Source organism: Planococcus citri, chromosome 1 (assembly GCF_950023065.1).
Source record: "Planococcus citri chromosome 1, ihPlaCitr1.1, whole genome shotgun sequence".
Lineage (NCBI taxonomy): Eukaryota > Metazoa > Arthropoda > Insecta > Hemiptera > Pseudococcidae > Planococcus > Planococcus citri.
The window spans coordinates 53,777,146-53,792,148 of NC_088677.1; the positions used below are offsets into that span (position 1 = coordinate 53,777,146).

At 32.2% G+C, this 15,003-nt stretch overlaps 1 protein-coding gene and 1 long non-coding RNA gene across 6 annotated transcripts in view; one reads left to right on the forward strand and one right to left on the reverse strand.

The window, feature by feature from the left end:
* Positions 1-15,003, reverse strand: part of lft (lowfat) — a 34,669-nt gene that overhangs the window by 2,809 nt on the left and 16,857 nt on the right. For 3 of the 5 annotated variants that reach the window (XM_065346234.1, XM_065346236.1, XM_065346233.1), the window contains 3 exons: positions 5,570-5,745; positions 4,939-5,079; positions 1,830-2,886 (listed from right to left, as the gene is read on the reverse strand). In XM_065346234.1, the coding sequence (XP_065202306.1) occupies positions 2,461-2,886; positions 4,939-5,079; positions 5,570-5,745 (743 nt within the window). In that variant the 3' untranslated portion in view covers positions 1,830-2,460. Of the gene's footprint in view, positions 1-25; positions 252-1,829; positions 2,887-4,938; positions 5,080-5,569; positions 5,746-15,003 lie in introns of those variants that run through there. The other 2 variants (XM_065346232.1, XM_065346230.1) reach the window with 2 other exon arrangements.
* LOC135842313 (uncharacterized) lies at positions 9,742-10,767 on the forward strand. The gene is made up of 3 exons (XR_010558107.1): positions 9,742-10,237; positions 10,415-10,577; positions 10,656-10,767. It is a non-coding gene; the product is annotated as an uncharacterized LOC135842313 (long non-coding RNA).

The window sequence follows — 15,003 nt, forward strand, 5'->3', positions numbered from 1 at the left end:
AAAATTATTATTCGAAATTACTCACTTCATGAAACGATCCTATGGAAATGAGACAATTTACACAACCACATTTTCAAATTACTACTGCATCATTCAACCGGATGATAATGAACAGTCGATATAAATCTAAGCTTTTTTTCATTGAATTACACGAATGTTAATTAGTAATTTAATAAGCGAATCAAAAATTTGATACTTTCATTAACGACGAAACCGTACTGATAATCTAAAGATTTATTTCACCTTTGAGTGTTTTTTTTATTTTCGTGTTTTCTTTCGCGAAACGTGTTTCTGTTAGTAACGCCATCTATAAACAAAGTAAAACTGTAGGTACTTCGTCGCCGGTCGAAAAATAAGTAGGCAACAACCAACTTTTTCAACTTTTTATTTTAATTTTTAAATTTAAATATTTTTATAGGTCAACTTAAATCTCTCTACCTTTTGTCCTTTTATCAAACAATTATTTGAGTTTTGCAATTTTTAATTATTTTATTAAAACCAATGCCATCTTTGCCCAGTGTCCAAAGTTGAGGGTTTCCTCATTCACACCGGCCCTAAAGGCCTAAATCACTGATTTAAGGATTCGTTGGAAAAACAAATTGAAAAGTAGAAATTTGTACGAAGTAGAAGTCATTTCGCTTTGTGCCATCACATCACTACATTGTTGCAGAGGATCGTCATCTTTCTGTTGATTCTTGAATATTTCTATTCGTAATTTTTTTCAACGCTTATTATTTAAATCAAAAGAATTGAAATAACACATCACGAATATTACACAGATGGTAATTGAAAATTATGAAAAACTCATCCTACGTACATTACATGAACGCATGCTTGCATAGTACATACCTACATTATTCGTATATTAGTATGCATTTTTTGTTATACCATTAGTCCATTACGTAGACTATCATAACCTTGATTTCATTTACAGAGGTGAAACCAATCAGCACAGCAATCTGTGCTCGACAACAGCAGCATTTACGAATCGAGTAATTTTTGATTTGTACACACGATGAACTTTTATTTCATAATTTCAATCACACTAATTTAAATAAGTTAGATAAGACGATTACTCGAAGTCAATCATGCATGAAAAATTGTCAAGACGTTTTGTCTAAGATGTACATCGTCCAACTCATACCCATGGGTTAATGGTTATAATTTTCAATTAGGTGTTTCGATTGAAATTTTGATTCAAGTGTTACAAAATAGCGACGTTGATCGATTCATTAAAAATCATAATTCAAAAACGTTTGATAATTAATTAATCAACTATTGTTTATCAATTTTCAATAGTAAATTTGTAATTAGTTTCTTTCATTTTGTAATTTGATATACCAGACACTCCGATGGTAAGTGTTGCTGCTTGAGAAATTAGGTACCTATTTAGAGTGCTATTTCCAGATCAGTATTGCATGAACATAGCCACTTTAGACTTTAGAGACGATGATGATCTGAAATAATTTGATGATCGATGATAATCAGGGATTAATATTGAATAAAATCAGATAAATATACTCGTACTTATAAATTTGAATACAACTATTTTTTTGAAAAAATCAAAAGAAAAAACGAAATTTAAAATTATACTTGTTAAATACATAGGTATAACAAATAACGAACAGCCAATCAAAATAATTCACTGCATACAAATATTTCCTTTGAAAGAAAAAAAAAAAAAATCAAGCCTACAAAAACTACAATGAAACAGAATTAAATTATTATCGAAAAAATTCGTATTAGTTTTTGGTTAAACAAAAAGAAAGATGATGCAGTAAACATGACACATAGTTAAAAATAAATAATAAAAAAAAATGTAAACGAACCTGACGTACCTAATTCTAACACTAATTCATTTTTGATTAGAACAGGTAGTTTTATTAAAAAGTAATTTGAAAACTTCTTCAAAACGAACGACCAAATCTATTACTAATAGACGATTAAAATGGCGAATTAGTAAAGAAATTAAAACTTTCTTAGTAATTAAAAAATCGATAAAAGAAATTAGATATACTCGTATCCGTAAGGATCGTTCGAATATAAGATAAAGAAAAATGGCACAGAATAAATTTCGATTAGAAAACAATCGTAACTATGATTATTTTGTATGTTCAACTCGTAAGAATATACAGTCTTAAAAAATAAATCTTAACTAAGTACTAATTTATCAAAAAAAAAGAGACTCATTACAGGTATATCTTACTTGAAGTAAGAATTTCAAAATTATCACGCTAGTAGGAGATCAGCATAATTTTTCTCCTAATTTTTTAACACATAAAATATTAAACGATAATAAGCGCAATGAATCTTACCAAGAAAAAAAAATACGAGAAAAAAAGAAAAAAGAAGAAATCACATAGCTAAAATAATACAAATATTTGTAATACATATATCCTCATGCGAAATAATAATACTGCTTCGAAGCACGATAATAGTAGCTAAAAGGCATCAGGAAAATCAAGTAGGAGCAGCGGTAATTTGATTAAGCGCCATGGTTAATATGTCTTTTTTTTCCTTCGGAAATCTCAATTCTTTACCAGCCAATCTAGCAACTTCCAATTCCTTTTCAGCGGCGTACAATTCTCTTTTGATAATACCATTATTGTCACGCTCTCTTGCGATCCAGTCTAATGCCATTTGTGACCTCATTGTGTCGTCCAGAGTTCTGTCTGAATAATGTGCCACAACTTCTTGTCTAGAACACTGTCGTTCTCTCATCGCTTTCAAACTACCATTCCAATGAAGTAATTGAAAAACTGTCATTAATTCTTGAAATTCTAGCATTGTTCTTCCTTTATTGCATTCTAACATGAATCTAAATGCACCTATACCGCTGTTCGCGTCTTCTTCCGTTTCACTACTCGTCGTCGTACATGTTTGGCCCTATAAAATGATTTTTTTTTTACCTCAACGTGTAGTCAGGTAGTAGGTCTAGGTACCATGTATAGTACAAACTACGAACAACATATACACTATACAGTATGCCCCAAAAGTCTAAACCGGTAGCAATGATGTTTGAGAGTTGATTTACGTAAGTAATGCAGAATCTGATTAATTTTGATATGCATGTTTTACGAGTATAACAAAACCGAATCCTTCTCCCTTATTTTGAAGCTGATCAAAAGAGAACCAAATTCAGTTCACGATATGAACCTACTCGATGGGGTAACATGTCCCTTACTCTAAGTTTTTCTGGAATTGCCTTATTATGAGAAATCGAAGACATTATCATCCAAAATACCTATTTGAGAAATTAATAACTTTTGAGGATGAACAAAAAATATTCTCTATTAAAACGGCCAATCTTCGAAATGAAAAAAGAACACAGTCTGAAACCGCCATAACCAAAATTTCACTTGCCAAAATTAGTTTTTCGATTATTGGTGAATTTTTGAAAATTCAAAATTCATAATTTTTGGGCATTTATGTTTTTAAAAAATCGAAACCAATTTCAAGTAAAAATTCATGTCAAAAATCGCACTCGAGGTGTGAATTAAACCCTTTAAACAGGTCGAGGATAAGCCATAACTCAATTTTCAGCTGCCTAAATTGATTTCTATGCTTTCTGAAGAAATTAAAAATTGCGCTGGAAACTCCAGAATGATCAGAAACGATGAAATTCAGTTCGGGGGAGTTGATATCAAATTTAAAACTGACTGTCATCATCTTTACTAAATAAATTAGGTTATATATTTAAAAAAAATAAAAGTAGGTACTAATAAGTTGTTGAAAATAGTCAATTATGAATTTCCAAAATTTGGTCAAAAATAGAAAAATCAATTTCGGCGGTTGAAATTTTGGCTATGGGGGTTTCAGACCCTGCTTTAAAAAGTTTTGCAAAATTTGATTCCTCCTAATAAAATGTAATTTTTAAACACTAGTATCAGGATTACTGGCCTAAAAGAAAATAGTGAAAAATAAAATTAGAGTGAGTATCGTCAATACTCAAATAATAAAAAATTGAAATGTGAAAATAAATTGTCCGAAAAATTTCACCCATCTATTAAAAAGGTACGATCGCCGAGTTTCCACAATTTTTTTTCCAAAGTAATGATGATGTATTCAATCCAAAAACATATCAATGTGAAAGCTTTTTTTTTTCTTTCAACATGAAATTTGTGGGTAATTAGTGGTCATTTTTTTATTTTTTAATGGAGTGGACGCCGCATAACTTGTTTATTTGCTATAGGTAATACGTGTATGAGATGCACTAAAGTAGTTCTCACGATAAATTCATTTTTTAAACCAGTTCTATGATCCTCAACCGGTTGCTAATATTCCCTTCAAAATGACTAGATAGTTTTTTTTAAAAAATGCTACGAAAAAAGTTATAGGGCAACAAAATTACTCATCATTGTTTATTTGACAAATTTTTTTGTTATACAAAACCGAACGAAAATCATACCTCGAGAAATGTGGGAGGACCTCGTTCCTCCTTTCCCCTCCACTTCATCACTACCTAATATTCTAGTATGGTAAACCTATAATTTTAGAATGATACTGGTACTGGAGTAGGAACCACCATCCAAACCCATTTTAAAATTGTACGTCTTATTACAAATACAACCGTTCCAATGAACGGGCATCACTCGATTACCCAAATACCGAACAGGTAAAATAGTACCATAACACCTTAATAATTCAAATAAAATATACTTGGCGATTTATGTATAAGACACCTTGTTACGAGTGCAGTAAAATTTTCATTTTTTTGTATTCGTACTCGGTGGAGGAGGAATAATCAGATATGATAGCTGGTAGCTCTATAGCTGCATTGCATCGAATTGAATCAACAGGTTATTGCCACTTTGAGAAGGATACTTAGACAGGCAGGTATGACTTTTGAGGCATACTGTGATTGTATTAGGTTTATAGGTACATGAGAGAGTACCAATAGTTTTTTCCCTTCCAAACATCGTGTTTGTTCTGTATTACCTTAAATGAATTTGTAGCTTCGGCTACGGCCATTTCTATGAATCGGTCAGATATAATTCTAGACGGATGTTCGTTAAATACGGAATTCATGAGAGCAATCTTGGCAGCACTTCTTCTGGCTTCCGCTTTGGTAGGACAATTCTGCGCAAAGAACAAAAAGTAAAAGGCGTTTTCATAGAGCAACTATTCCAGCGAACATAGGAAAAAAAAGAACTCGGTATCGAAATAAATTATACAAATGGCTTTAATAATAGTAATAATAATCGTATGGAAAATTTCATCGTAGGTAATCGTGCTACGCGCATAAAATAAGTAAAGTCGAACTGCTCGATCCGACGATGAATTACTTCACAATCATCACATGTATGCGTTTAACATAAAATACGCACAATATTTATGTAGGTAGGTAGTAGGTACTCTACCTTCTTACCTTTACTCGAGTAAGTGTACGTACGAGTAGTTCTCGTAATTCGTATATGCCCCAACAGCGTTTTTTTTCTTCCGAAGTAGTAAAAAGTTTAAACTTTTAAATTACCGCTTTTGGTATTATTATGCGGAAAAAATCGAATGTATTCGGCCGCCGGCGAATAGGTACCGTGTCAAGCTAACGTTAATGCGAACATATTCATACCTGGAAACTTCCGAAACACGATCCTCCGGGTAGAGTAACATAGCACACGTATGGAGGAGAAATCGATGGTACAGATTCGTATATGAGTAATGCTCCGCAAGGGTTACTTCGCGGATCGTCTGCACTGCGGGTTTGTTTCATTTGCCAAAATTCTTGTAAAGCTTCCACCACGTTTACTGTAACAGAAGAGAATGTTCCATGTCGAATTACTCGTACATACAAGTTAGCACATTTCAAAACTACATAAATAGGCGTAAGTATAGGTAATATGCGGGTATTGCGGGTGTTTTCAGAATGTAGGTAGGTATCTCTTCTTAACTTCCCAGTTCCCATCAGAGATTGAATCTATTACCCGAAAAGCTTAGTTGGAGATGTTGAGAAGTAGAAACAACGCGTTCAAAAATCTGGAAAACCAAAACTTCACATTGATTTTTGCAACATTTTTGAGAATTCAAAAATCCATATTTTTTTATTGCAAATGACAATTTTTCAACAAAATGTAGGTAGGTATAGGTAGAGGTATTTGAATGCAATGGGTCATTCCATGCCAAATCGGCGGATTTTTGCACGAGGGTTCTTCGATTTTTTTCAAAATCAGATCTTGTGTAGAGGTCATCAAACGATGACGAATGACGCAAACCGGACATTTTTTCGATTTTTTTTGACGGAGCTGTGGCGCTTCAAAGTTTTCCAAAATGGCCGAAAATGGAAAATTTCAGTTGCGAATTGCTCCAGTTGTACGTGGTATAGAATTTTGAACTTTTTTTCAAATTGTAGTACTTTGAGAGGGTAATCGACGAATTATGTCAAAATCAGTGTTGCCACTTTCTGAAACCTAAAAAACTCGATTTGAAAACTTATAATTTAAATATAATCACGATGTCCACCAGTAAAAATTCTGAAAAAATTCTCAGTTTTAGTCCTTTTTATGTAGAATAACATATCAAAAAATTGGAGGGGCATTTGTTTTCATTTTCGAGAAAAAAAAATTACAAGTTTTATTTTCATTGCAAAAGTACCATCAGAAACCTAAAAAATAAAAATTTTTGCATTTTTGAAATATTTTATCAATGTGTAGACGAATATGTGAAAAAAATCCCCCTCACCCCAATTTGTCAACGAATTGACATTTTTCGTGCTATAATTTTATTTTAAGAGTGAAATGTATTGAAAAAATGTCGTCGCCGTTAAAAAATTGGGGTGACGGGGATTTTTTTCACACATTCGTCCACACATTGATAAAATATTTCAAAAATGCAAAAATTTTTATTTTTTAGGTTTCTGATGGTACTTTTGCAATGAAAATAAAACTTGTAATTTTTTTTTCTCGAAAATGAAAACAAATGCCCCTCCAATTTTTTGATATGTTATTCTACATAAAAAGGACTAAAACTGAGAATTTTTTCAGAATTTTTACTGGTGGACATCGTGGTTATATTTAAATTATAAGTTTTCAAATCGAGTTTTTTAGGTTTCAGAAAGTGGCAACACTGATTTTGACATAATTCGTCGATTACCCTCTCAAAGTACTACAATTTGAAAAAAAGTTCAAAATTCTATACCACGTACAACTGGAGCAATTCGCAACTGAAATTTTCCATTTTCGGCCATTTTGGAAAACTTTGAAGCGCCACAGCTCCGTCAAAAAAAATCGAAAAAATGTCCGGTTTGCGTCATTCGTCATCGTTTGATGACCTCTACACAAGATCTGATTTTGAAAAAAATCGAAGAACCCTCGTGCAAAAATCCGCCGATTTGGCATGGAATGACCCAATACAAATATTAAGCGACTTTTGAAGTAAAATTGTTTAAAATTTCCATCTCTAGGTAATAAATTTGGCCTGCTTATCAAACTATCCAAATTTCACCATTTTCAGTACACAGTTAACTTTTGATTTTATCTTGAAAGATTTCAAACAAACAAAAACTTTATGCGAGCACCTGAAAATAAAAGTTCCGTTCATATTTTCCAAAAAGCTCGATCTCAAAATCTACTTTTCCAGCAAATTCCTGCTGAACTCCTGTGATTTTTATAAAACTTGAATTGATCGTTCGAAAAAAAAATGTAAATTTCAATCAAATTAATTTTTTTTACAATTCTTTGAATCATAGTTTTGAATATGAGTTCGATTCCTAAAGTTGAAATTATTTCAAAATTCCAAAATTCGTTTTCCAAAATCTTTATTTGATGATTTTCCAAACACTGAAATTTATTTTGATCTACGTATAGTATGATTGAATAATTGTTCAAAAGATGTTCACTAGATATTAAAGTTGAGAGCTTTTGGGCGTTGCGAAAAAATGGGTAAAGTCTCCGACCATCCTCCCCCTCCCCCTCCATGAAAGTTTAAAATCCAATTGAAATAGTTTTTCATTTTCTTTACCTTCGGAGTGGATAGATTTGGTGAAAAAAACTGAACAGATATCGAGGTCGAAATCTTGGTCGAATTGGCATAAAATGATCCTACGACTTCAATACCTAGGGGTCACAAGAACCTTTTAGGCTTTTTATGGGACTTTCTGAAAACTGGCAAATAGGTATACAAATCAATTGTTTCTGGAGGCTTCGAAAGGGCTATTGATCACATCTTAATTTTTTGAATGAAAAATGGGTCTTTTGAATTCTTAAGAATTCAAAAAAGTTGAAAAATGAAACTCAGTGTCTATTGAGAGGGCATTTTTGGGAGTTTTTTTGTAAAATTTTCTTCATCCAGTTCAAAAATGTTTCGAGTTGGTCCAAATTCTACTAACAGAGCTAAAAATGGACATTAATTTTGAATTATGACTTTAGGATGATCTTGGTGATTTTTGTCTTAAACTGTTCCAGTTTATTTTGAATGAGGTAGAACACCCACCCCCCTTTAGGTAAATCTAAAACCAGGAATGGAAAGCTGAAAAATGGAACTTTTGGATTTAGCTTTTAGCTTTCAGTAATCCCAAACGTTCTCAGATTTCAGTTTTTAGCTTTTAGCTTTCAGCTTTTAAATTTTTTAAAAATGAGGTGGATAAAAAGGAGAATGAAAACTTACAACCACAACGGAACAAAACATGAGAAAACTGAACTTGAGAAAAGTAAAATGTAAAAATCAAAAAAGAACTCAAACAGAAATTGAACCAAATGAGTTTGTAAAAAAGCTGAAAGAAAGCTGAATAAATAATGCTTTTGCCTAGAACTTTTAGCTTTCAAAAATTCGAAGATTCCTCAGCTTTCAGATTTTAGCTTTCAGCTAGCTTTACATCCCTGTCTAAAACCTCAAACATTGCAACATTTTTTTAATTTTTTTTAATTTGAATATTAAATTTGGTTCTTTACCAGAAAAATGAAGAAAACTTGCTTCCCATCGAATTTCAACTTAACGAAATAATTTTTCATCTATTTGTGCCACTTCGGAGAGTTTCTAGTAAAATTTGGATTTCTTTGATAATTTTCTAATTTCTCTAAAAGACGTTCCCATTAAAAGATGAACTCCAATAGCTAAAAAACTGATTTTGAAATTTAAAAAAAAAATACTTAAGGTAAGTACATACAATAATGAAATGTCTGCCTAGCCCATAAATTTTATCAAAATTGGACCAAAAAAATAACGAAACATTCGAACTCATGCATTCTCAAATTAGTGAGAATTTGGAATGTCGCTTCTATTTTAATAATTTACCAACGTTTTCTTCATATTTCATTTTCGGTATTTTTGTCTTGTTTAAGTAAGGGAAACGGAGAACAGAAAGGTTCAGAGCAGAGGTCACTCATCTTTTATTTTTTTTTATTTTGATCAAAATAGACCGGGGGGGGGGGGTTATACGCATCTTTCTACAAAATTGAGATTCTATTTTGAAAATTAATTTGTTTAAAAAAACGTAAAAAAAATTTTCCGAGTTTTTCCTAATTCCAGAACTCTAGAAGCCATATTTTCCTGGGAAAATAATCATATCCGATGAAAATAAGTAGGGAAAAAATTGAAAATTTTTTTCGGTAGTGTCGTCTATAGCATTCCTGTTATTTGAAAAAATTCGATCGAAAATCGCCAAAGATGGAAATTTTCAACAGAAAAGTCAATTTCATCCCTTTTGGAGGGGTCATGGGGATGATCTAGCGAGCTGGAAATTTTGTCTCATTTGACAGGCTGACAGCAATCTATCGCGGCGACAATGAAGGTGCGGGGGAGGTGTTCAGTGTTCAGCATGCAACTTGGAGCTTTCGAAATTCGAATGCAAGGTGATGAAAAATACGAATACTTACTCGTACCTACATAAAAAAATTATGACCCCCTTGCAGGTATACAATTACTGAATCATTAATCCTATATAGGAATGCCAGTAAGTACCTAGTAAAATTGATAGTGACAAATTAGCGAAACATTAACAATACGTAATACCAGCTTGATAAAATACTGTATATACATACAGGTACAGGTAAAGTTATCGTAAGCTGAGTTCGATAAACCGTAATCCGCGAATGGATACCTACGTTGCATTACAATTTATTATTATACGTCCGAATTCGAATGAAATTTACGAAATGATACGTGAAATGATTTAAATTTGCCGAAATAATAAGTACACGGACACGAACAAGTTTTCAATTAACAATTCTCTCATCGTAGATACTTGAAGATAGATCTACGAAAACATTTCTCACTTCAGTTCAAGAACTTCTCCAAGGTTTATAAGGTAGGTAAGTATACATATATGAGGTATACATTACGTTATTGTTGGTACAATAAGAAAATTCATTTATCTCATTTCAATAAATGGAATTAATATACATCGGTGGAGAATAATTCTTCAGTCTCTTTGCGCGGTCATAGTACATAGAATCGAGACCGACACATTACTTTTGTTTTATAGTACCTATACGATGTGTACGAAGAATAAGAATAATAACAAGCTGAATGTGTAATATATTTTTCCACATACCTACTACAAAGACTAAACTTCATTCAACGGTTCATTATTTCCCAGTGCGTGATCTTTTGTCTACATTTATCGAGGTATCGCGTCAAATCGAAACGTACGTATTTCAAATTTAATCTAAAACCGATCTGACTATCACTGAATGCCATGCCTAATTGTCTGTTATTACTACCAGAACGTAATTCGTGTTGTGTCTGTCAAGTATCACGCATCTATAATCGAAAAATTATACCTATATACATAAAAAAAAGAATACACTGCAGCGGGCGACGATTTACCATATGCTGGACCAGCACTCGAAGAGCAGAGCAGTAGGTGTAGGTTACCTATTCTAGTTTGTATAACATCACAAACATCTGTATATGTAGAGGTACTTTTGGGCTAGACTGTAGAATTCATGTTCTCTACATACGTCTTCTCATAGGTACATGTAGTACTACACAACACGTACACCTGTGAACATGATTTCCGAGTATTTTGACGAAGATGTACAGCCAAAGCATATACTTATGTACCTACATATATTTTAATGGTTAACGGAAGCGCTGCAGTTTTTCTTAAACTGCATAAATACATAGGTACCTACTACAGACTACAGGTACGAGTACAATGTGTACCACTCACCACACCACACCAACATTTAAATGTACACTGTACATACCTAGGTAGCTAAGCATACCAAAATAGAGGTACTCAGGTTTAACTCATTTGAAAGCAAACAAATAAAATCTTATCAAGAATGCATTCCAAAACACCCATAATAGGATGGAGTATTGTAAAAGTCATTTTGATTGTTTTATTCGCAGGTACTTTTTTATGGTACTTTATGTATTTACAACATTTTTAATAGTTCGAGCGTAATTTTCAAACATCAAAATTAAAATATGTTCTTCTTTTCCGGGGTCAAATAAAATAGAAGTTTCGCTAACCCTCCCCCTTCTTTTAAATTTAACAAAATTATATTGAAAAATTGTCCAAATTAAGGGAGGAAATTCTCAAAAAAAAAAAAATGCATGGAAATTTACTCAAAATTATCGATTTAGAATTGGAAAGTTATACCTTGGACATTTTTTGGAAATGGGAGACCAAATTTAAGAAAGTGGTGTTCAAAGTACATTATTACCAACCACTCTACTAGAATTTTTTTTTGAAAATAACGAAAAATACTATAGTATAGGTATAGGCTGTTGATAGAAGAAATTTACCAGTAGCAATTCAATATAATAATATTGCACAGAGATCTATAAAATCGTAAAACAATGAACTAAAAACCATAAAATCATTTCAATATTGTGTAAAAAGGTATCAGAATAAAAAAAATTGGCATAAAATCTTGAGAAAACCGATTCAAATTAGTCCGGTAATTTATTAAAAATCAAGAGTCACAACGAAATTGTCTGGTTAGAGATTATTGATTCAACACAAACGAGCCAAATTCATCTGAAAATTGTTTGGAAATTCGTGTCGTTTGAAATTTGCTGAAAAATTGTTTTAAAAACAACAAGTCCCTAAAAAAAATTCAAATCTGAAAAATCGTTTCATTGCTGCGCAAAAAATCCAAATAGTCCAGAAATTTATAGATTATTAGTAGGCACTTGACCAGAGAAAATTATATGTACCTATCCATATTATTGTTGACTCAAAATCAGAAAGTCATAGGAAATTTAACTATACATTGATTCAACACAAGGCACAAGTTCATTCAATATAATTTTCTGAAAATTCATTCAAAATTCTCTAAAAAATTGCATTGATCAAAAAGTAAAGTACCAAATCCGAAAAATTTTCAGAACACGAAATATTTTTGTATTTTTCCACAGGAATGATTAACGAGAAATTGAATCAAAACGAAAATTCTAAAAAAGTACAGAAATGTTTCCAAAATAATCTGGAACACAGTTCAGAACTAAGAAATAAAATAAAAATACTCAGACAAAAAAAATCGATTGTCTAGAAATTATAAGTTGCAAATGAAAAATTATGTTAAATTCTACTCTGCAAATAAACTCTCTACACAGGATTTTTTTCAATTTTTCAAAAGTCTGAAAAAATGTCAGAAAGTGCTTTTTGAAAGTTTGGCATAGTAATTTATTAATTCTCTAATTTCTACAAAATCACTGGTAGGTAATTATTTATTTATAAAAAGTTACCAGTAATTTACCAGAAGTTAGGGGTAACGGCCCAGTTTTTTTTTACCCTCTCTAGTTTTTTTTACCCCCCCCCCCCTAGAATTTTCTGATAAATAAGCCACTAAAGTCATGAATCGATTTGAAAACCATATCAACATGTTTTGTGGTTCTTTTGGAACACAATGCCGTTGAAAAACTGCATTTTCCATTCAATCTTCATGGTTCAGGGGACTTCGAAAAATGTGATGTGAATTTTAGTCGATTTTCTTAACAAAATTTTAAAAAAGTGTGTTTTGATTTCAAAGATTGGACGCACTAATTTCCATCAAAATGAGTTCGTGAGTACATCGCTGAATTCTACACACTCTGATCTATTAGATGAGCTAGTTATTTTTCATCAAAATTGTTTTCTAAAAATTTTTAGAGGGGGTAAAAAAATAGGGAACGATTCAAGCCCAGTTTTCTATTTTTTTTACCAGGTAAAAAAATAGAAAATCCATATTAGTTTTTGTTCTCTAATTTTTTACCCCCCCACTATTTTCAGAATTTTTGCTCGCTAAAAACGGTTTAAAGGCGTGATACCATTTTTATTCATTTTTGGGGAAGTTTTGAATGTACGGATCTGAACTTTTGTAAATAATATTCTCCAAAAAACACTTTCTACAGTTGATTACACCAATGTAAACAATCAACCAAAAAAGTTGAACAAATGATTGATACCCCTCTAATATAGGTTGTCTATGAAAGCAAACAAAACAAAAACGGGTACAAAATTGAAGACCTTAAGTATAGCAGTAACATGGAAACTGAAAATTGGAGCAGGAACTTTCACAGCATTTTTTTACCATCTATATCCGCAAAAAATTTCGAAAAAATAGTTTCTTGTGAAAAAAATGCGTTCATCTGGTGGTCCAGGAATTTTAGAGTCCAAAAATACGTGTATTAAATTTTTTTGTTGAAAACTTGCACAAATAATCTTTATAAATTCTCAATTTTATTCTCAATTATGTTTTCAAGCAATGAATACACTAATGATAATGGAAAGGGGACTTTTTGGCATGATTAATTAATAATTTGTCAGGAAACTTTGAATCTATGTTGTTATTACTGAAAAGACAGAAAAATTGGGGGGGGGGGGGAATAGCGAATGGGGGTAAAAAAAATTGCGAACTCGTTTTTTTGCAAAAAAATTTTTTTTTGGCGAACCTAATGAAATTAAACTTTTGGCAAACACTGAATCTTGTCAACGAATGTTTGCTGATTTCAATGAGCTTTTCAGTTTTTCTCTAGCTTTATTAGGTCAAAAGAAATTTCAAGATATGTCCTTAGGGGGGTAAAAAAATAGGGCCGTTACCTCTACCAGTAATTAAATAACATTTTGGGCACTCGAAAGTCGAAACGCTTTTTTGTTGACACCTGCGCCAACACAAGGACTCGAGTTGGCATTCGTGATATTCGAAGCCTTTGATTTATGATTTCTAAAGATGATAAGGAATTGATACGCGTACGAATATCGAACATTTTTGTTGAAATGGCAAAGAAATCATAGACAAAAAAATAATCGAGCAAGATTTTACCGACTTATTGGGAAACGTTAATTTTTTTCATCCAGAAACTAAAAACATAGGTAAATATCGAATTGCGATGGCTTTTCCTTTCCTCCAACGGCATTTTCAGCATCATTATGCGGTTATCTTTTCGAATACCTACAAATAAAGTAAAGTTTATTTTCACACGAAACCCGGAACCCCATTTTTCCCGAAGAAATATCACGATTTTTAGGATACCTTGTTCACGGACTCGAAATTTTTTGGCATCGTTGTTTGAAGTCTCCATCTTGAAAAATATGACCATAGCTGATAGAACACAAATTTCGTCTCACGCTGTGTTTTATAAGCACTATAGTAAACATTGTACATGGTTTTGAGACGCGGTGCTCTTTGATACGAGTTCGAATGTAATAAAGAATTGCTTCCTTCCAGCGACAGCGGATATTTAGATGCAATTATACTCATGTCTCATATCTCGATGTCTTTGAGCCGAAGGTCAATCGAATTTTATTATTTTTTTCAGAGCTTGAAAATGAAAATTTCATCCGCTGCTGAAAAACAGTGTGTTCAATTTGGATTCGGGATTATCTGATTACAAAATTTTCATACCATCGAAGCTTTAGAATGGTCGCATGTCAAAGATAAAACAGTACGCTAAATTGACAAAAATTAACGACGCTTCATCTACATTATGTTCATTCCCAGATTCTTTCTCATCGTTTATACGACAAAAGCGAGTATGGTGGGTGGAGGAGGACCGGATCCAAAAGCCAAAAAAATTTCATGGAGCCCACCAATCACGAAAACGCGAATACGCTATCGTTAAAAGTGGCAAAATACCTTC